The sequence below is a fragment of the Primulina tabacum genome, chromosome 18, assembly GCF_025594145.1.
Source record: "Primulina tabacum isolate GXHZ01 chromosome 18, ASM2559414v2, whole genome shotgun sequence".
Classification (NCBI taxonomy): domain Eukaryota; kingdom Viridiplantae; phylum Streptophyta; class Magnoliopsida; order Lamiales; family Gesneriaceae; genus Primulina; species Primulina tabacum.
Window position 1 is genome coordinate 955065 of NC_134567.1, and position 22150 is coordinate 977214.

A 22150-nucleotide genomic window follows, 5' to 3' on the forward strand; every position below is an offset into this window, starting at 1 on the left:
ATGTGTTTTTTAACAAAATAATACGTTAAATGGTCTTATTTTTTTAAAATAATATATATATTAAAATATTAGTATTTTTAGAGAATTTTATTTCTTTTAAATTTCAAACAAAATCAGGTTTGATGGACCCGTTATGGATCAAATGGTGCAAACAAAAAATTAATTTTGTTATTATTATTATTATTATTATTATTATTTGCACGAGAGCAAAATGGTAAAAAAAAGCGTTTACCATTATGGAACGACAAACAAATACATTGGATAATTCAAATTTTATGTTGTTGAACGAATTGAATTTGAATATTTCTTGTTCAATTTCGGATTATAATTCTATTTTTTTCAAAATTAAATTAAATATGAAAAACAAAATCTATCTTATCCTCCCGGAATTCTGTTCTTACAATAAAAATATAAAAAAGAAAAAAAATTCAAGTTTTGTTCAGATGATTCGCACTCAATCTGTATTTTTGATTGTTTTTATTTTGAATTTATGGGAAAATCAATTCCAGCTGCGCACAGATTTGAACACTTCGCCAAAGCCATCACCTCCACCAGCACCAGCCTCCGCCGCCCCACCCAATCGCCACCCACCGCCAAAATTCCACGACCCATATCCTCCTCCCACCCTGCTGGGTCCAGGGCCGGAGTCTCGGCACAGGCTGAAGCTTAACAATCGAGGCATGGAGGCGGCGGAGAACTCGGAACGGCAGCGGCGGATACCTCTGGCGGAGGTGGTGACTGACTGCGTCAACCGGTGGTTTCAGGATACGCTTAAAGAGGCCAAAACTGGTGATACTGCGATGCAGGTGCTCGTTGGCCAGATGTATTATAGCGGATATGGTGTAGCCAGAGATGCCCAGAAGGTTTATTTGGTTCTTTATTTTCTTTATCATATTTTTTTTTGGCTGTGCTAAGATTATGTGCTGTATTTGTGGTTGTTGGTTGCTCAAAGTCTGAATCTTTATTGTATTTTTTTGGATAATTTGTGGGAAAAATGTGGAGATCAAATTGATGAATGATAAGCGTGTGTAGATATTGTTTAGTGGATTGGTCTATTGGAGATTTTGATGGAGTTCAATTCAGGAAGTGAAATCTGCAGTAGTTTTCTTTATGCTTATGCTGTGTCCTAAATTGTGCGCAAAGAACCCATTTATAGTAGTGAAGTAAAGCAAGAAGGTAATCAATAAAACATGAGAAGAATTCAATTCACTTTATTTTGACCGAAAAAGGTCACTTGATAATGATAGCTTAGAAAAATGGAAATCAATTCTCGTATTCTGTGTGACATCTTGAGAAACTGGAGACAGACCCTTTAGCCAGAAAACAAAAAAGAAAGCGGTTCAGATGCAAGAGACCTGTAATTATGTCCTTGAAATTCAGTCTTACGTCATAATTTTTGACTTTTCGAACTGGAGATTTAATTTCCCATAGTAGGACCATGAGACATGCTTTTAGCTTGTATTTTATCATGGTTTGTACTGTAGGGAAGAGCGTGGATTGGCAGGGCCGCAAAGAGTCGGTCTTCGGTGTGGAAAGTTTGCGATAAACATCCAGGTTCTAGATATTCATGTTCTCTATCTATTAATATGTTAATGGTTCCATCTGTTTGCGCGCTTCTTTGTTTTCTTGATATAATATTTTTGTATTTCCTTTAGGTTACAATGCTAGTGATTCTGATTCCGATGACCCAAAAGAAGATGCCGAATAGGTCTGGATGCAGTTTATATTGATAACAGAAACTCTGACAAAGTGAGCTGAGTTATCTTCTCATGTTCTGCTTATTAAAACACACTAATTGAAAAATTTTTACTCGATATTTACTTAAACCGTATGCGTTTTTTGTTTCAGAATATTCCCGCTGCATGGTTATAAATCCTAGCATTTTGGTTTAATTTATACGTGAAATAGATTTATCCATATTAATATAAGCATCAGCTATATTCTTGTAGTGTTACATATAAAAGGAAGTATTTAAGATTGGATAAGTTCTTATTTGGATCTATGAAATTTATGACCAATGCACCAGAGGAAGGGTTATATAATTATATTTTCAACAATGTTCTAAATAGCGATCGAGACGGCCGCCTAAGCGGTGCCTATGCGGTAGGCTGCCCTCAACCGCCCCGCGTTTGTCCGGTCCGAGGTTATCCGACAGGCAAAGCGGGCGAGCAGGTGGCAGAGGCGATGGCGGCCAAGGCGGTCAATTATTTTAAAATCCTAGTCAACTGTCAAAATCAAATAATTTTAAATAATCAGTCAATCAATTGAAAAAACCTTAGTTATAATAAAAACATCTTTCACTGTCTTTTGTATTTACTTTTGATTTTAAGTGTCTTTTTGAAACGACCATAACTTCTACATTCATTTAAATATACGCTAGTTTTTTTTAACAATATTCTAAGTTTCTAACACATGCATAATTAATTTATCATAAATAAACTAGCACAACTAATCAAATAATTGAATTCCATCCTATCCAGACTCGTTCTTGCGGAAATAGTAAATAAAACGCAATCAATTCTAGCATCCTATCAGTCTGTAAATAAAAACAATAATCCATAATGTCATTAAAATCTTTAACATATTCGGAATTTCAAGGTCCTCGGGTATGCACTGCGCCTCCTGGATGGCTCGATAGTCCGTATCTCACAACTCAACATCATTATCATCACCTGCAATCATTCAAACCTAGCGAGTTTAATGACTTAGCATGCTCAAACCTGATATAATAAGTACATATTTATACAATCACATGCGTAAAATTACGTTTACTAAAAATAGATTTGTCATGCAAACACGAGACCTTAAAAAATATGCAACTTTCTAAATCAATGAATCATGCATAAATATGAACTTTTCCATAAAATGAAATTTTTAAGTGAAGTCCGATCCTCGACAGTGACGACATTAAGTCGATTGATCAATCTGTAAATCATAGTACTAGGCGGGCAGGTTCAAAGTCCATTTCTTCGACGATCCCTCCGACCATAGTTGTCAAAAGCACGAGGCGCAAAAAAACGCTCAAGTGTCTTGAGGCTTCAAGTGCAAAGCGCAAAGCGAAGCGCACGTTTTACGGAAAAAACAGCATTAAACAAAATATTATAAAAAAAAATCAAAATAAAATAAAAAGTTTTTCAAAATGTGATAGATGAAATATCAAATGTCATTATAATCGTCATCTTCATCTTCATCTTCCAAATCTACGTCATCAGCCCCATCACTTGATTTGTATCCATCGGTATCTTCTTCTTCTTCAGTTTCATCATCAATGTTGATCTCTTCTTCATCCACAAGACTAGTTCGAGCTGAAGATTGCTTTCTTTTTGCTGAAGTGGATGATGATGCTCCTTTTGAAGTAGATGCATTTCGAGATCGAAAGTCATATGCACTTTCACCAACACCAACCGCTTGTGCTACATCAATCCATAGTTGTCAAGGCGCTAGGCGACGTCAAGGCGACGAGCCACTGCCTAGCGCCCGAACGCCTAGGCGACAAAAGGCGATCGCCTAGCCACGAGGCGATAATATAGAGAGAATGTATTATATATTTATGTTATACTAAAAATCAACTATTAATAATAATGAACTATATGAAAACCTAAATATATAAAGCTTCAAGTAATAAAAACCAAAAATATCTCAATATTGTCGATAAATCAACACATTCAAATCTTATGCTAGACAATTTAATTTTTCCAAAACAATCTAGACTCAGATCAATTCACTTTCTAATTCAATCATTTCATCCACATCACCATCCTCCACATTTTCATCAATGTCTGAATAATCATCTTTCAACACATCATCATCAAACTCTCCCTACATGTTACTTGAAAGTTGAAACTTGAAACATAAGAACAATTACATGTATTGAGGCTCGAAAGCAGTACATAAGAACAACTACAGTACATAAGTTGAAACATAAGAACAACTACAGTACATGCCCCATTTCACAATGCCACTCAAATATAATCATACTTCACAATCATGATATTGTATTCCCATGTATTAAGGCTCGAAAGCAATACACCCAACAGTGAATCTGTAACGTCCCAAAAAAATTTGAAGGTCCACGTGAACCACGCGTATGCAAATTATTAAATTTCCTTGGTATTTTATTAAATTATTTTAAAGCATAAAATGCATGTTTATTTTATTAATTTGTGTTTAATTATTTTTATGCATTTCATGCATAATTCATGTATGATAAGATTTAATTCATGAAACTTTTAAAGTTCACGCATTAGGGTTTCTAGATGCATTTCACGCTCGATCGAGGACCGGAGACCGGAGAATTTTCAGGAAAATTATTTTAAAGATACGATTTATTTTTATAAATTAAGTTAAGGTGTTTTAAAGGGTATTTCTCAAAAATGGGATTTTATTGTGTATTTTTACCCGCAAGATTTTATTTTTAACGGTACGCAAATTCTATCGAATCGAGGGACATTTTGAGGTTTCGGCTAATGTTTTCAAAATCTTTTCAACACAAAATATTTTTTGGGATTGCGTTTGAATGTAATGGGCTCACTTTTAAACTTATTGGGCTTAAAACACTTTTAAAACTTTTAAATAGCAAATTTGGGCCCATTATCTAATTGTTATCTATTTATTTATCTACCTAAACCACTCCTTAACCTAAACCTAAATACCCCACAAAGCCGACACCTCCCCTCAGCAGCAGACACTCTCGTTTTCATCATTACAGCAAGAGGCCCCATCGGTTTCCTCTCCATCCTTGCAAAGAAACTTTCGGCTCGTGTGTGTTCTTCAATAAGACCATCACCAGGCACGCTTGTACCACCCTTTCTGCATCATCCACGATCATATATTTGTTGTGTGTGCATTCATGCAGGGAAACTCAAGATCTAAAGCATGTGTAAAAAGGGTTTTCGGTTTTGATATGCCTCTTGCATTATTTCTTTGCTGCTCATGTATTTTTCTGGTTTTGTGTAAAGGGTTGCGATGTCAGGGCTGGTAAGTGATCAAGGTGAGGGTCAAGAGGTGGTTTGAGGGTTTAGATCAAGCACCGATGCTGTAGGATGGGAGATCGAGGGGTTGCTTCTCGGTAGTGCACGTTTGGGGAGGAGGCCGTGTTCGGATAGGAGGCGGGACGGGTGGCGTGAGGGCTGTACCAGGGCATGGACCAGACCCTGTTGGGTCTGAGTCACAGCCCAGGAAGGCCAAGACATCGCTGGAACCTCCTGGCTAGCCGACCACACGAGACAAGGGAGGAACTCGGGTAGGGTGGCTTGAGAGATCACGATCGGTGCTGTGTGGTAAGCTGCATGGGGCTGATTGTGTGGTTAAGGTAGGTTCTTTGGAGTCTGGTCTAGGTCCACAATAGGCTGGTTCATGGTTGGCACGATGGGGGTAACTTGAGGTGTGAGTTTTTGAGAGATATGTGCACATGAGGTGGGGTAATGGGATAGGACCGAGAGTGGATTTTAGATTCTGGAAGTTTGCAGCCGTGGGGTAGCAGCTTAATGACATTTGTTTAGGTCCCATTAAGTGTTTTATGAAATATGGTAAAATTTAGATAAATGTTGAATCGAATCGGGTTAAAATCGGGACCCCGGTCCAAGCTTTAATACAAATCAATTAAGTTTGAGTATGAGCTCGAGTTTACGTCAAGGAATGCTTTTAAAAATGTTTTGGGACATTTTAAGGAGTTTGATAAGCTTTGGGTAAATTTTAGAGGTCCAGGGGTTAAACGATAATTTTTGGGTTTCCAGGGGCAAAATGGTCATTTTGCACCCGGGGTGAGATTTTGGTCCTGGCAGCGCCCTGAGCACAAATTTATGATATTTTAAATGTTTATGCATCATGTTTAAAAGTTTTACGCAATTATGATAAATACGGTGCATGCTTGGTTTAAAAGAAAAATTACGTATATGCATGCTTTTATTAAGTGATGAATATGATGACACATTTTGAAGAAAGTGATTTAGTTGTGACTAACACGATGACACGATGATATGATTGGAGATATCGTGAGGGAAAAGGCCCCAGAGGGAGCCCGTTTACGGGAGAAGGCCCCAGATGGAGCCCGACGATCGTATTTCCATTGACATGATATGATGACATGATAGGCTCGGGCTCAGTTGACGGGTGAGAGTGTCGCTGATGTCCCCCGCCGCCGGGTACCGCGGTTACACGTAGATGGATCCATCAACTGACATGATTCACAGCTAATGAACGGAATTCAAATTAAGATTTTAACACGTATATGCTGATACGATGATACATGCTATTACCATGTTTTGACAGGTCACAGTTACGTATATGATATGATAACATGATGAGACATGTTTTGACACGTTACGATTTTACACGACACGCTTATGGTCATGTTTTTAAGCTCATGAAACGTATTTTGATTATGCTATTTTTCACTGCTGTGTGCTACGTATATGTACTTGTTATTACTGGTACAGGTGTGTTGAGTCATTAGACTCACTAGGCGTGTGTGATGTAGGTGAGCATTTTGGGTAGGAGACAGGAGGTGCTGAACTCTGAGTAGGCAAACCTGGTGCACTGACACGACCCGAGGACCACATGTTTTCCGCTTTATGATTTATGAGATATGAGATGATATGAACATTTTTATACGTTGATGATTTTAAGAATTTTTATACGTTTACGTTTATGTTGATTTTGGATGACGTTAGTATTTTTTTAAACTGCGTCATTCTTGTTGGTAAATAAATACGATTATTTTAAATGCAATTTTATAATTGCAAGCAAAAAAAAAAAATATTTCCGCACTTTTAAAACGAGTAGACGTTTCAGTTGGTATCAGAGCAAGGGTCCTGTATAGGGTTGTGCCACCGCCAGCTTCTGCAGCTCAGTCTTCAAGCCTCAAGTCCGTAAGATTTTATGATTTAAATGTTTTAATTGTTTTTAATGCTATCACCTGCATGTTTACATGATATATGCTTTGCAGTACATGTTTATGTGTCGTTATGTTGTGAGATTAAATGCTTTAAATTTTTTACGCATGCTTCGACATGAAATGAGAAATTACATGATTTCCATGCATACTGGTTTTGTGGTGGAAATTGGACATTGGTACGAATTTGGTTTTTGGGCGTTAGGAAAGGTTGGAAATAATTTGACTATATTATTTTTGGTTAGTAAGTACTGATGTTATACTTGTGGGTAATAAGTTAAACTTAAAAATTATGAATGCCTTTGGGATTTGTAGATTTTCTAAGAAATTATTGATGGTTCGTGACTATTAGTTGAATTAAATTTTGAAGATTTCATGTAAGGATTATTGATTAGAAGACTACGACGATTTTTGGAAGTGTAAAGCGTAGAATTTATTTAGGATGCATGCTCTACCTGGTTAGGTTTAAGGATGGAATTGCATGAACTGAAAATTTTAAGGACTTAATTGTAATAACCAATAATTTGAGGACCTAAGTACAAAAATAAAATACTAAGGGACTATTTTCGAATTTACCGAATTTTGGGATTAAATTCTGAGTTTCGAGAATCTTAAGATTTAATGAGGCAAAGTTGGAAAATTTTATGGGGACAATAATGCAAATTTCGAAGAGTTGTAGGGCCAAAATGATAATTTTCGAGAACTTTAAGAGCCAAATTGCAAGTTCCGAAATTTTTGAGGATTAAATTATAACTTTTGAGGACACTTGGGTTAAATGAGTAATTTTTCGAGGTCATGAAAATTGTTTTTGGGTTTAATAAGCTTAAAATTATTGAGATTTATATTCCGGGAAACCTATAAAGTGGATTTAGTAACGCCAAGAACTTATGTGTAATTGTGGAATTTTAGAAAATTAAGGACAAATCGGATAATTTTTGAGGAAATTAAGAATTAATGTTGCAATTTTAATAAATTTGGGGGATTAGTTTAGCAGTAAGTGAGAAATGAATGGTTTAAAAGATAGGAATTGCCAGTGATTTAGGCTTGAAGGATATTTAGAACCTTTAGACATTTGAGTTATAATGTTATAAGGAATGATAAGCAAGGACATTGTAGGAAAAATCAACATTGGGTTTGAAAGGTTAAGCGCTAGTAAATTAATGCTGTGGCAAGTTAAGAATTTAGAGTGATGACAATTTAAGATAAAGTTGAACAATTAATTAAGTTATAAGATTCAACAGTAAGTTAACTTATTTTTGGGGAGTTAAGGTTTGATGTGTCATAAGTTTTAATCATAATTTTAAGAGTTAAAAATTACACATGTGACATGGTTAAATCTTCCTAGAAAGTTGGGTATAACGGATGGTTAGGTTATTTGATAGAAACAAGCAGGAAGTGGGCTAGACACCATGTTCTGAGGAATTTTTTTAAAGTCATTAAGGAACTTAAGATTGAGTGGATGTGTGTGTAGGGATTATGTTATCTAAGACTATTTGGGTTGCGTAAGATTGAATTCAAGTTTATGAAATAGGTGTTCATACGAAAATGTTGGGTGAAATAAAAACGAAAGAGAATTATGGTGTTCAACATAGGTTACCAATGGACGAATATTAAGATTCTTACCGAGCAAGAAATCTAAAATCTTGATATGGGAATTCTAGAATTCTATGGGTTATAAGTAAAGTTGATTTATTAGAGTTAGTCCAATATTAACATGAAATAAATTATTAAATTTTTACGCTGGTATTAATTAAGCATTTAGGATACGTAAGGATGCGACAATTGTTTCAAGGAGGAAAGTCCAAGGGTCTTAGACATCAACTATATTACAATTGGGAAGGAAATAGTTTGAGCATTTAATTGGGGCTAGAAGGGCTTATTAATATAGGTAGAAGATCGACACGGTATAATTGGATTTTATGGATTAACGTTACTCGAGGTTTAAGATTTGCAATGATTTAAAATTCGGGATGTACTCGTAAATAGTAAGTTACATAAGTTTGTTGTAGTGAGATAAAGATTCAATTCAAGGGACTTAGGCTAATATTATTATGGGGTTGAGATAAAGTTTAAATTTTAAGTGTATCACCGATGATAGAAGTCGGTCAGTAAATTTTGGGACTAAGGTTTCCTTAGTTGAATTGCATAAATGCTAATGTAATAGGTCGATGAATATTATGGGTATAGTATAAATAAAGTAAGATACGATAAAGTTTGGACATCCATTTCTAGTAGGAGGAATTGCGAGGTAAGTCGAAATTCGAGGTATTAGGAAAATAGAACTTAGTCACCATAAGTCGTTTTAGTTTGCATTTCGCAAACGAGGATTTTGGTAGGCAAATTTAATTAAGATTGAGGGTGCATAAGGACAACTTAACATTTATTTTATCAGAGTAGCGCAGCGGAAGCGTGGATTATTAGGATACTAGCATTAAGAGTTTAAAATTTTTGTTGGTCAAGGATAAGCGAATTTCGAGGACGAAATTCATTTTAAGGGGGGTAGATTGTAACGTCCCAAAAAAATTTGAAGGTCCACGTGAACCACGTGTATGCAAATTATTAAATCTCCTTGGTATTTTATTAAATTATTTTAAAGCATAAAATGAATGTTTATTTTATTAATTTGTGTTTAATTATTTTTATGCATTTAATGCATAATTCATGTATGATAAGATTTAATTCATGAAACTTTTAAAGTTCACGCATTAGGGTTTCTAGATGCATTTCACGCTCGATCGAGGACCGGAGACCGGAGAATTTTCAGGAAAATTATTTTAAAGATACGATTTATTTTTATAATAAGTTAAGGTGTTTTAAAGGGTATTTCTCAAAAATGGGATTTTATTGTGTATTTTTACCCGCAAGATTTTATTTTTAACGGTACGCAAATTCTATCGAATCGGGGGACATTTTGAGGTTTCGGCTAATGTTTTCAAAATCTTTTCAACACAAAATATTTTTTGGGATTGCGTTTGAATGTAATGGGCTCACTTTTAAACTTATTGGGCTTAAAACACTTTTAAAACTTTTAAATAGCAAATTTGGGCCCATTATCTAATTGTTATCTATTTATTTATCTACCTAAACCACTCCTTAACCTAAACCTAAATACCCCACAAAGCCGACACCTCCCCTTAGCAGCAGACACTCTCGTTTTCATCATTACAGCAAGAGGCCCCATCGGTTTCCTCTCCATCCTTGCAAAGAAACTTTCGGCTCGTGTGTGTTCTTCAATAAGACCATCACCAGGCACGCTTGTACCACCCTTTCTGCATCATCCACGATCATATATTTGTTGTGTATGCATTCATGCAGGGAAACTCAAGATCTAAAGCATGTGTAAAAAGGGTTTTCGGTTTTGATATGCCTCTTGCATTATTTCTTTGCTGCTCATGTATTTTTCTGGTTTTGTGTAAAGGGTTGCGATGTCAGGGCTGGTAAGTGATCAAGGTGAGGGTCAAGAGGTGGTTTGAGGGTTTAGATCAAGCACCGATGCTGTAGGATGGGAGATCGAGGGGTTGCTTCTCGGTAGTGCACGTTTGGGGAGGAGGCCGTGTTCGGATAGGAGGCGGGACGGGTGGCGTGAGGGCTGTACCAGGGCATGGACCAGACCCTGTTGGGTCTGAGTCACAGCCCAAGAAGGCCAAGACATCGCTGGAACCTCCTGGCTAGCCGACCACACGAGACAAGGGAGGAACTCGGGTAGGGTGGCTTGAGAGATCACGATCGGTGCTGTGTGGTAAGCTGCATGGGGCTGATTGTGTGGTTAAGGTAGGTTCTTTGGAGTCTGGTCTAGGTCCACAATAGGCTGGTTCATGGTTGGCACGATGGGGGTAACTTGAGGTGTGAGTTTTTGAGAGATATGTGCACATGAGGTGGGGTAATGGGATAGGACCGAGAGTGGATTTTAGATTCTGGAAGTTTGCAGCCGTGGGGTAGCAGCTTAATGACATTTGTTTAGGTCCCATTAAGTGTTTTATGAAATATGGTAAAATTTAGATAAATGTTGAATCGAATCGGGTTAAAATCGGGACCCCGGTCCAAGCTTTAATACAAATCAATTAAGTTTGAGTATGAGCTCGAGTTTACGTCAAGGAATGCTTTTAAAAATGTTTTGGGACATTTTAAGGAGTTTGATAAGCTTTGGGTAAATTTTAGAGGTCCAGGGGTTAAACGATAATTTTTGGGTTTCCAGGGGCAAAATGGTCATTTTGCACCCGGGGTGAGATTTTGGTCCTGGCAGCGCCCTGAGCACAAATTTATGATATTTTAAATGTTTATGCATCATGTTTAAAAGTTTTACGCAATTATGATAAATACGGTGCATGCTTGGTTTAAAAGAAAAATTACGTATATGCATGCTTTTATTAAGTGATGAATATGATGACACATTTTGAAGGAAGTGATTTAGTTGTGACTAACACGATGACACGATGATATGATTGGAGATATCGTGAGGGAAAAGGCCCCAGAGGGAGCCCGTTTACGGGAGAAGGCCCCAGAGGGAGCCCGACGATCGTATTTCCATTGACATGATATGATGACATGATAGGCTCGGGCTCAGTTGACGGGTGAGAGTGTCGCTGATGTCCCCCGCCGCCGGGTACCGCGGTTACACGTAGATGGATCCATCAACTGACATGATTCACAGCTAATGAACGGAATTCAAATTAAGATTTTAACACGTATATGCTGATACGATGATACATGCTATTACCATGTTTTGACAGGTCACAGTTACGTATATGATATGATAACATGATGAGACATGTTTTGACACGTTACGATTTTACACGACACGCTTATGGTCATGTTTTTAAGCTCATGAAACGTATTTTGATTATGCTATTTTTCACTGCTGTGTGCTACGTATATGTACTTGTTATTACTGGTACAGGTGTGTTGAGTCATTAGACTCACTAGGCGTGTGTGATGTAGGTGAGCATTTTGGGTAGGAGACAGGAGGTGCTGAACTCTGAGTAGGCAAACCTGGTGCACTGACACGACCCGAGGACCACATGTTTTCCGCTTTATGATTTATGAGATATGAGATGATATGAACATTTTTATACGTTGATGATTTTAAGAATTTTTATACGTTTACGTTTATGTTGATTTTGGATGACGTTAGTATTTTTTTAAACTGCGTCATTCTTGTTGGTAAATAAATACGATTATTTTAAATGCAATTTTATAATTGCAAGCAAAAAAAAAAAAATATTTCCGCACTTTTAAAACGAGTAGACGTTTCAGTTGGTATCAGAGCAAGGGTCCTGTATAGGGTTGTGCCACCGCCAGCTTCTGCAGCTCAGTCTTCAAGCCTCAAGTCCGTAAGATTTTATGATTTAAATGTTTTAATTGTTTTTAATGCTATCACCTGCATGTTTACATGATATATGCTTTGCAGTACATGTTTATGTGTCGTTATGTTGTGAGATTAGATGCTTTAAAATTTTTACGCATGCTTCGACATGAAATGAGAAATTACATGATTTTCATGCATACTGGTTTTGTGGTGGAAATTGGACATTGGTACGAATTTGGTTTTTGGGCGTTAGGAAAGGTTGGAAATAATTTGACTATATTATTTTTGGTTAGTAAGTACTGATGTTATACTTGTGGGTAATAAGTTAAACTTAAAAATTATGAATGCCTTTGGGATTTGTAGATTTTCTAAGAAATTATTGATGGTTCGTGACCATTAGTTGAATTAAATTTTGAAGATTTCATGTAAGGATTATTGATTAGAAGACTACAACGATTTTTGGAAGTGTAAAGCGTAGAATTTATTTAGGATGCATGCTCTACCTGGTTAGGTTTAAGGATGGAATTGCATGAACTGAAAATTTTAAGGACTTAATTGTAATAACCAATAATTTGAGGACCTAAGTACAAAAATAAAATACTAAGGGACTATTTTCGAATTTACCGAATTTTGGGATTAAATTCTGAGTTTCGAGAATCTTAAGATTTAATGAGGCAAAGTTGGAAAATTTTATGGGGACAATAATGCAAATTTCGAAGAGTTGTAGGGCCAAAATGATAATTTTCGAGAACTTTAAGAGCCAAATTGCAAGTTCCGAAATTTTTGAGGATTAAATTATAACTTTTGAGGACACTTGGGTTAAATGAGTAATTTTTCGAGGTCATGAAAATTGTTTTTGGGTTTAATAAGCTTAAAATTATTGAGATTTATATTCCGGGAAACCTATAAAGTGGATTTAGTAACGCCAAGAACTTATGTGTAATTGTGGAATTTTAGAAAATTAAGGACAAATCGGATAATTTTTGAAGAAATTAAGAATTAATGTTGCAATTTTAATAAATTTGGGGGATTAGTTTAGCAGTAAGTGAGAAATGAATGGTTTAAAAGATAGGAATTGCCAGTGATTTAGAATAAAATAAAATATGAACCCATCATTGCCGGGACCTACACCCTTACTACAAAATTTTGGGTTGTCAAAACCCATACTACTGCAACAACCACCACCATATAATCGTTAATCTCCAAATAAGATTGAGGCAGTACATGCCCCATTTCATCACTCTGAAGTCTGAACCTCTTATATTCATTGTTCATGAAAATAATTAAATAAATATTCATCAAAACAGCCCCATTGTAGTCAACAATTAAACTTCCCCTACCAATACCCAGCTCCACAACTATTTACTGCAGAAGTTTACTGTCATTGGTGCGCAAACAAAAAACCAGAAACTATAATGAACAAGACCTACAGCTAGAGTGGATTGACTCGATGACAAACAAAAAACCAGAGAGAAAGAGATGGTGCGCACTGCGCAGAAGCTTCAATCGGCAGAAAGAGATTGGTGCGCAGCGTGAAGCTTCAATCGGCGGGCCTTTGGACTATTGTAGGAATACGTATCGACATGCAAACTAGGCTATTTTTTTAAAATAAATTAGTTATGGGCTGAAATTAGTTATGGGCTTATTTAGTTGGGCTTTGGGTCATTATAAAATAAAAGAGAAGCCTGCTGCAAAGAGGCGGAACGCCTGGACTGCCCGTCGCCTGGAGAAAGGCGCGCCTCAGGCGCTAAAGGCGCTCGCCCAACCATGCACGTCGCCTGGTGGTCATCTGAGGCGCTGAAGCGCCGCCTAGCCTCAGGCGCGCCTTTAACAACTATGCATCAATCCAACGCAAATCATCATCTTCAAAGACAAAATCGTTATCATCATTATTTTTATCACTGCCATCAAACTTTCCCAACAACCATTCGTTACCATCATCTATTTCTGACAAAGAAATAGGATCAATCTTATCTCGCACGGCATATCTTCGCCTCAACGCTCTGTTGTATTTGACATATATAAAATTATTCAGTCGTTGTTGAGACAAACTATTTCTTTTTTTTAGAATGTATCTGCCAAAAAAATTAGGAAGTAAGAAGTTAGGTTCATACTCCATAATATAAAATTTAATATGTATAAAAAACTTTTAACTTATATGTTATAATACACTCCAATTACGTTCACAACCCGAAGAAGAGCATGTGAGGTACAAAATCTTCACTGCAAATGTTTTTAATTCATGTGTTGATGCAGCATAAGAAGTCCACCAATCAGCTTGAAAGTTGAAACACAAAAAAATATAAGATTAAATTTTTTATCATTCAAAGTTTGTATCAATAGATTCTATACTATAAGTAATGTTTAAGAAATAAATTAATATTGCACTAAGTATTATTTATCTGGTGATTTTGAAGCTCTTTGTCTAATAGTCATGGGTAAACCAAAAAGTCATGCTGCTTTTTTGTATTTATCCAATTGATTTGTGATCTTATCTTGTAAATCTTCACCTCGCACCAATCTAGCTATGCATTTGTACAGACCCTCCAACACTCCTTCGTCATTTTCTATGTCACGATTTGAGTAAAAAAACTCAGGATTTAAGAAATATCGCCGCATGTAAAGGATGATGGAGTTGAATGTTCCATCTTTTGTCGATGATTTCAAAAATACCACGATATTTCTCTTCATTATTATTAAATGATGCAGCGATAGCTTCTTTGACTCTGTCCATTTTTTAATAAATGTAACCCATTGGGGCCTTTTTTCACCGTCTACTAGCCGCAATACTTTCAGCAATGAGCCACCAACTTTTAATGCAAAAACTGTAGTTTTCCAAAAAGAAGGCATCAATATCACTTCTGCAACACGTTTTCCAGCCGCCTCTCTAGAATATCGACTTTTTGCCCATTTTTCAGATGTAAACATCTTTCTTAGATTTGCTTGTTGAGCTTGAAACCGCTTTAAAGTGAAAAGCGATTGCGAAACGAGTCTTTACAGTTCTTACCATGTCTCTCTGTCCTGTAAATTCCCTCGTCATGCTCAACAATTGTAAATATAATCATTCACCATCAATGCCCGTTCATGCAATTTTTGAGGTTAGAAATTTTGAATATTTCCTCAAGCATCAATGAGCTGCACATGGAGTCCGATACAAGTGTGGAAAATTGTTTTCCAAAAGACGGCCTGAAAAAATAAAGTAAAATTACTTAAAAAATTAAAAAAATCAGATTTTTAATTCAATTTACAATTTAAAATATTACCTGCTCTAACATTGCAACTTGCATTATCTGTTACAATCTGGACCACATTTTGTTCTCCAATTCGATTCACTAATTGAGAAAGTAGCTCTTACATCTTATCAATAGTGTGAGAATAACTTGAAGCATCCACCGATTCAACAAATATGCTTTCTTTAGGACCATTTACCAAAAAATTTATAAGAGTTCTTTTTTTATCCGTCCACCCATCTGCCATGATTGTACAACCATATCTAACATGATATTCTTTGTAGGATTTGAGAAGCAGGTTTGTATTTGTAACTCCTCCTTCAAATACTTAACTCTTACTTCATGATATGATGGAGGTTTCCTTCCCACTCCAAAAGTCCCAATAACATCAATACATTGTTGCAAAGAATCATATTTAACAGCATTAAATGGAATTCCGGCATCATACATCCACGTAGCAAATTTCTGAACCGCATCTTCTCTTAATTTCTTCTTATTTTCATCATATTGGCCTTTACTTTTCGCACATCTCTGTTTGACAATTTTTTCTACATCTTTCACAAAATAAAGATCAATAGTCCCTGCTTGTTAACACCTTTTACCCTGCACCGTAGGGTCGGACATTAGTCGTTTCCCTTTCCTTTTAGTTTGAATATCATCCTCATCTTCATCTTCTTCCAAATCAACATTATCATCTAAATGAGGAATATCATCCATTTGATTCTTCAAAACACTCTTTTTTTGCATGAGCTCTTTAATTTCTTCTTTAACATGCTCCGGACACTTTGGACAAGTTTTCACATTTCTATTGCCCCCAACTAAATGTAGCTTGTGCCGATAAATCCCACCATTTTTATTTACCACAAAAACAACATACAATATTTGGTTTTTTAGGATCCGGAAGTGTTGCATAATTCCAAGCAATGTTCTTTCGATTTGATGTAATTGTTGTGTTTGACATGTTTAAATACTGAAATATAAATACAAACCACCTATTATATTATCAAAAATAAAAAATACAATCTATAATTTTAAACAAAAAATCCTGAAATTAGGGTTTAGTGGTTTACCAATTGGGTAGCAAATGAGAAGGGGACATGGCGGGGCGGCGGCGGCGGCGGCGGCGGCGGAGCTGCGGTAACAAAGCAGAGGCAGAGAAGAGACGAACGCACAGATGCAAAAGAGTGGACTTGGGCAGAGGCAGAAACGCACTAAACGATAGGGATTTTAATTATGTACGTGGGCTGGGCTTACATTTGGAGGCTGGACTTGGGCTAAATCTGGACTTGGGCAGAATTTTAAAAAAATTGGGCTGAAGCGCATAACAATCGCTCAGAAAATCACAGGCGAAGCGCAATGAAGCGTGCGCTTCATCCACCTGCTGCGAAAATACACTATACAGTGTGGGGCCCCATCCGAAGCGCAAGCGGGTCGCCTAGCCTCACCTCGCCTCGCGCTTAGGCGAGTGAGGCGAGCGTTTTTTACAACTGTGCCTCCGACTATCATACGAGCGAGGCGAGCGCTTTTTACAACTGTGCCTCCGACTATCATAAAATAACTTCACCGTTCACTTCTTCAACGGATCCATTATTATTGAGATTCCCGCTCCCGTTCATTACAAGGTCAGCGTTCCCGTTTTCAACAGATTCCTTACTACGATTAAGTCACGATCAATTCACATTCTTCAAAAAATATTTTCCTTTATTTTATTGTATCATAATAACATGCATAACTTTCCATATTTGTTGAAATTTAAAAAAATGACTTATAATATTCCTATACGTTGAGAATGCTAAAAATAGCATAAACATACATATATATTAAAACTTCTAAAAAATAGCATATAACATGATATGAAATTGTTTTAGTAAGTTGCAAACCGCCCTCGACTTTCCTCGAACCGACCGAACTCGATACGACTCAAGACGTACCCGAACGACCCCGGACTTGGACTTAATGAAAACGACTCGATTCCACAATTTTAAAAATACCAAAATATCTAGAAGCTTGCTGGAAATTTCATCTTAGGACCTACGTTTCAAAAACGACTTGATTCGCTGACCGAACGACTCTTTTACCCCCATTTTCGCGTTTTGGGGCAAACAAATGACCAAACTACCCCTCCGACTTGAACCAACCCGAGACAAGAACATTATTAACATCCCATGACCCAATTATGCTACTGGAACTACCCAAACCCAAGCCAAAACGAAACAAGAACAAGAGTTTTAACCTAGGCCCATTTCGTCTCTATTTTAACACATTTGGACGTTTTACGACTCCGAACGGACCACGGCTCGAAACGACCCCGAATCAGGACCTAGACCTCTTCCTTAGACACAACTTAAGCCCGTGACATGGCCCTTTTGGACTCAGACCAGACGCCCTAAGCCCTAGACTCCACGAACCAGCGCTGCACCAAATGCGCACCTTGCGCGCAAGGACTTGCATGCTCCTACGGCTGCTGCAGCCCTTGGCTCGACCCAAGACTCACACCAGCCCCTCACCAGGACCCTAAGCACGACTCTAGCCCCTAGTCCAGCCTTTCCCACGTCCCCTAGCCTCTAGAACCGCACACATGCCAAACAGCCCAAGACGGGCAGTTTGTGGAACTCACGGCCACAGCACTGTTCCAGCCCGTCCAAGCCCTGACTGACCCCGACCAAGACCTTCCTAGGACCCTAAATCATCCCTCCAGACCCTGGCTAGGACCCCATGCAGCCCCCTTAGCCGTAGGTTTCCCCAAAACCCGATCCACGCTCTCGGCATGCACGCATGATGCGTGCAGGGTTGTGCAGCCTTACCAGCCTTCCTTATGACTCTTACCCCTTCAAGATCTACCCTTAAACGTCTAGATCGACGCTTGAATCTTTTGGTTTGCATTTCCCCTTCAACAATTCCCAACACATCAAGAATTCTTTATGAAAACATAAGATGCACATGTATAAAACTTAAAACTATCATCATCATGAACTTTCACACAAAAATCGAACACATGCAATAATGTGGAGTGAATGGTGCACAAAGAAGGGTTTTAAAACATGCCTTGATCGTTTGTGCTTACGAATAACGAGCGACGGCGCGACGAGAGACGAATGGGGCTCGCAAATTTCTTCCCTCTTCGGCTATGGAGCTCTCGGCCACCCTAGGGTTTAGTGTGTGTGATTTGTGTTTGGTGCAAGTGAAGGAGGCGTGTGTGAGGTGTGAGGTTAACTAGGGTTTTAATTAAGTTGTTAGGTGGGCTTTTAGGTTAAATTGAACGTCTCTAATTCTTTTATTTAATCACTGCTGAATCTAGGCCCATTAAGGAGTTAATTAAATTAATAATTAACCCACTAGAAGTCCAAACGAGAATTAAAAATATTAGGTGTCACTGGTTTCCGGTACCGTAAACCCGAAACTTCTCATTTTCTAGTAAAAGTTCGTTACCATTTAAGTTCGTACCGTAAACCCGAAACTTCTCATTTTCTAGTAAAAGTTCGTTACCATTTAAGTTCGTCTCTTACTGTATATAAATTTGCCACTTTCCTATTTTGGATTACTAAATTCTTAAACTTTTAAAAGAATGAACATTTTCTCAAAATCGTCCTCGGTTCTCTCGCCGCGGCTATACATCGCGTATTCAACTTTAGAAAGTTCAAATTCATAACATTTGATCTACTACCCATTAAATTAAATCATACAAATACCTAAATATAACTTTAGACTACTTATTTAAATAAATTCTAATTAATTTTCATGCATGCATGTGGTTAGTGTGTTTGGGTTTTCGGGCGTTGTAATTTTACCATCAGCCACCACCTGCCTCAAATCTTCTCCGGTTGCCGTCGCAATTAGCCACCACCTTAATTATCTTGTTAGTTTGTATTTATCTATTTATTTGCACTTTGTCTAGATTGTGTTATATTGTATGAAGCTTTTTTTATATATAAACAATATTTAATTACATATATTACGTAAAAAATGATATTATTTGATATTATGTTGCATGATTATGTATAATTACCTATAAAAAATTTCTTAAAAACCTATAAAAAATTTCTAAGAAAATTCAAATTCCTAAGCGGTGATTATATACAATTTACCTATAAAATAATTTCAATTTTTTTTTTTCAAGCGCATAGGTGACCGAGGTGGTAGTGACCGCAACCGCCTCCCATCATTTGCAACATTGATTTTCAAGAATGTGATTTTGATTGCGTTGCAACTTATGCCGGCGATAAGAGATTTAAACAGGGGTGTGATAGTTTAATTTGATGTAATGTTTGATGGACTATCCCAATATAGGAAGGGTTGTTTTTAGAAACTGACTGGCAACCACTAACTAATTTGATCTGGCCTCCTGCTTGTGCTCTGTTATTAGCCTGAGTGGTGGACTGGTGGTTCATTGTGAACTGAATGTAACTGAACTTACATTCAAATTTAAAGCTGTCTATTAAAGCAGCTTATTTTTGTTTTAGAATTACAAATTTTTTGTAATACTTGATGTAATGTCTCTTGACATTGGCCTTTGCTTCTTGTATGACATACAAAATAGAAGCTAGCCGCCACCTATTCTATTTTTGTCAGTATAATAGATGGTGTGGCACTGAGATTTGTGGAAGATAAGTAAAGATCTTAGCTTTGTTTCTTTTTTTAGGTTTAGTTTAGAAATGTATTAAATGAACCCCCGATTTTGTAAATAGATGGGCCATGATTGTGCTACATTATGTGGACTGTGTCCTTGATTGTGCCGTACTTTGTTGTGTCGACAAACACCTCATTTCGGTCAAGGTGCAACCATTTTCAAGATTCAGTCTCAACTAGCATGCTGGCTATTGCTTATCCCTGATATTTTTAAGCTCTCGTGTATCATGATATATAAATAGCTTATTCTTTTGGATTTCTTTTTTCTTTTCTCTCCTCGGATTCCTTGCATTCGAGGTTTATAGGTAGTCCGATTACCACATTCCACAGTGTATAGAGACCCAGCCACCCCATTTGTACCACATCCACATGTGACAAGAATAATTCCTTCTGTACTCTTGAAAAATTGCACGTAAATTCTTATTTCAGAACAACTATGGTTTTCTTCTCTCTGCAGTGTATTCATGTGTTGCCTCATCGTGGCTACCAGGATTCTGCAACAGCCGATGCTTAGCTAGGCATATGGTTTTCAAGTAGCAATATTTTTCTTCTCGAGTAAATAACATTCTTCCTGATTTTTCGGTAACTCGGAAAACAGTTTTGTGTGCACTGGTAATGTCACACCAGTCTTTTGAGATTGTAATCCCTTTGGTATGATGATATTTGCTTAATCATATACCAAAATTAGGGAGGACAATTTCCTCCGAACCCCGATACCCGACCCGAATAGAAGAGGGAAATTTTTTTAATCCAATTAAATAAATGGGTAATCGAGTATGTAGACAAAGGCGGGTGTAGTAATGTGGGGACCCAGACGCTAATCAATTCTTAATCGTCATCAGGATCAATTTACTAATCAAGTAATTAGGGTCATAAAATTTTTTCTTTTTAATGCGGAATGTAGTGAAATCAAACTAATATACAACTCAGTATAAAATAAAGTACAAGTCATGTACCGTCTACAAATCAGTAAAAACTAAGGTTCAACATCTAGTTATCAAGTGTCAAAACCCTATATACATCAAAGTCCGAAGTCTCCACTCTATCACGACCTCTCCTCATCTCCTGGACCCTGATCCTGTCCCACCTGTTGTCATGTACACATACAAACAGGACAACAGCCGGATAATTCCGGTGAGAATATAATCCCAGTATAAATCAATGAAACATGCCATTATATGAAAAACATAAAAGCATGAACAGATAACATCAATATGTATCAAAATCTGAAACATACTCAATATCAAACTGTCGACAATGCTCGTGACTCCACGACTCAGACTAGACTCAATCCTAGTCTAGGGATCCCGGTTTCCAGATGTGGGTATTCCTATATCGACCAACAGTAATAGAAAAGACTCCAGTTCTATCCACGTCGATATAACCAAACATCCAGTGTCCTGACCTATCCGTCATAGACTGTGGCCCTATCGCCAATATCCTATCTTGTGACATCGTGCAATGTGCCTGTGGCGATCCCGCCCCTATCAGGCACATCTGTCCCAAGATTTCTATACTATCTTGTGACATCGTGCAATGTGCCCGTGGCGATCCCGCCACTATCAGGCACTTCTGTCACAAGATCACTCGTCGAGACTCGTCTAACACATGCTCTCTATAAATCCATAGAACAAGCATATCAAATCGAGTCAATGCAATTAATAACAAATAGTATGTGATTTAGGGAAACTCAAGTCCAAACCGACTCAAGTCGATCTCCCAATACCACATTGACTTATACCTTTCGTTTGTAGTCTCGGTCTGAAGCAATATCAGTTCTGAACTCAAGACTGTCTCTGTAAATCTGAAACGACATATCGAGAATCATAATATCAATGTTCTATTCTCAATTCAACACTGAATCTGATTAATCTGGATTTAAGTCAAATCAACGGCATAACGTCACAATCTCAGTATCCCCGTCAATACCAAATCAACAGATATCAATTACAAATCATAACTCATATCCGATACAATCTGTAATTCATTCATAATCCAAATCTGTCCGATTTCAAATCAGTATAATCAGAAAATCATAACAATTTCATAATCAGTCCGTTTTTCAATCTGACTTCGATTCTATGATGTCTAACATGT

At 37.2% G+C, this 22150-nt stretch overlaps 1 protein-coding gene and 1 long non-coding RNA gene across 4 annotated transcripts; one reads left to right on the forward strand and one right to left on the reverse strand.

Moving 5' to 3' along the window:
• Positions 1 to 416: 416 nt before the first annotated feature.
• Positions 417 to 20710, forward strand: LOC142532933 (uncharacterized). 3 transcript variants are annotated; one of them, XM_075639483.1, is made up of 4 exons: positions 417 to 863; positions 1485 to 1554; positions 1656 to 1708; positions 20511 to 20710. In XM_075639483.1, the coding sequence occupies exons 1-3, from the start codon at positions 444 to 446 to the stop codon at positions 1706 to 1708; spliced, it is 543 nt and encodes a 180-aa protein (XP_075495598.1). In that variant the 5' UTR covers positions 417 to 443; the 3' UTR covers positions 20511 to 20710. The 3 variants fall into 3 exon arrangements, with proteins under 3 accessions (XP_075495598.1, XP_075495597.1, XP_075495596.1); XM_075639482.1 differs by lacking the exon at positions 20511 to 20710 and adding an exon at positions 20113 to 20440 and having other exon boundaries at positions 419 to 863; positions 1656 to 1749; XM_075639481.1 differs by having other exon boundaries at positions 420 to 863; positions 1656 to 1749.
• Positions 1707 to 14232, reverse strand: LOC142532934 (uncharacterized). The gene is made up of 3 exons (XR_012816638.1): positions 13554 to 14232; positions 13359 to 13437; positions 1707 to 3558 (listed from the first exon to the last, which is right to left on the reverse strand). It is a non-coding gene; the product is annotated as an uncharacterized LOC142532934 (long non-coding RNA).
• Positions 20711 to 22150: the final 1440 nt, after the last annotated feature.

Coding starts and splice junctions, on each gene's coding strand:
- LOC142532933 (XM_075639483.1), top strand. CDS start 444: ATGATTCGCACTCAATCTGTATTTTTGATTGTTTTTATTTTGAATTTA. Junction 864..1,484: donor TAGCCAGAGATGCCCAGAAG/GTTTATTTGGTT, acceptor TTTGTACTGTAG/GGAAGAGCGTGGATTGGCAG. Junction 1,555..1,655: donor AGTTTGCGATAAACATCCAG/GTTCTAGATATT, acceptor TATTTCCTTTAG/GTTACAATGCTAGTGATTCT.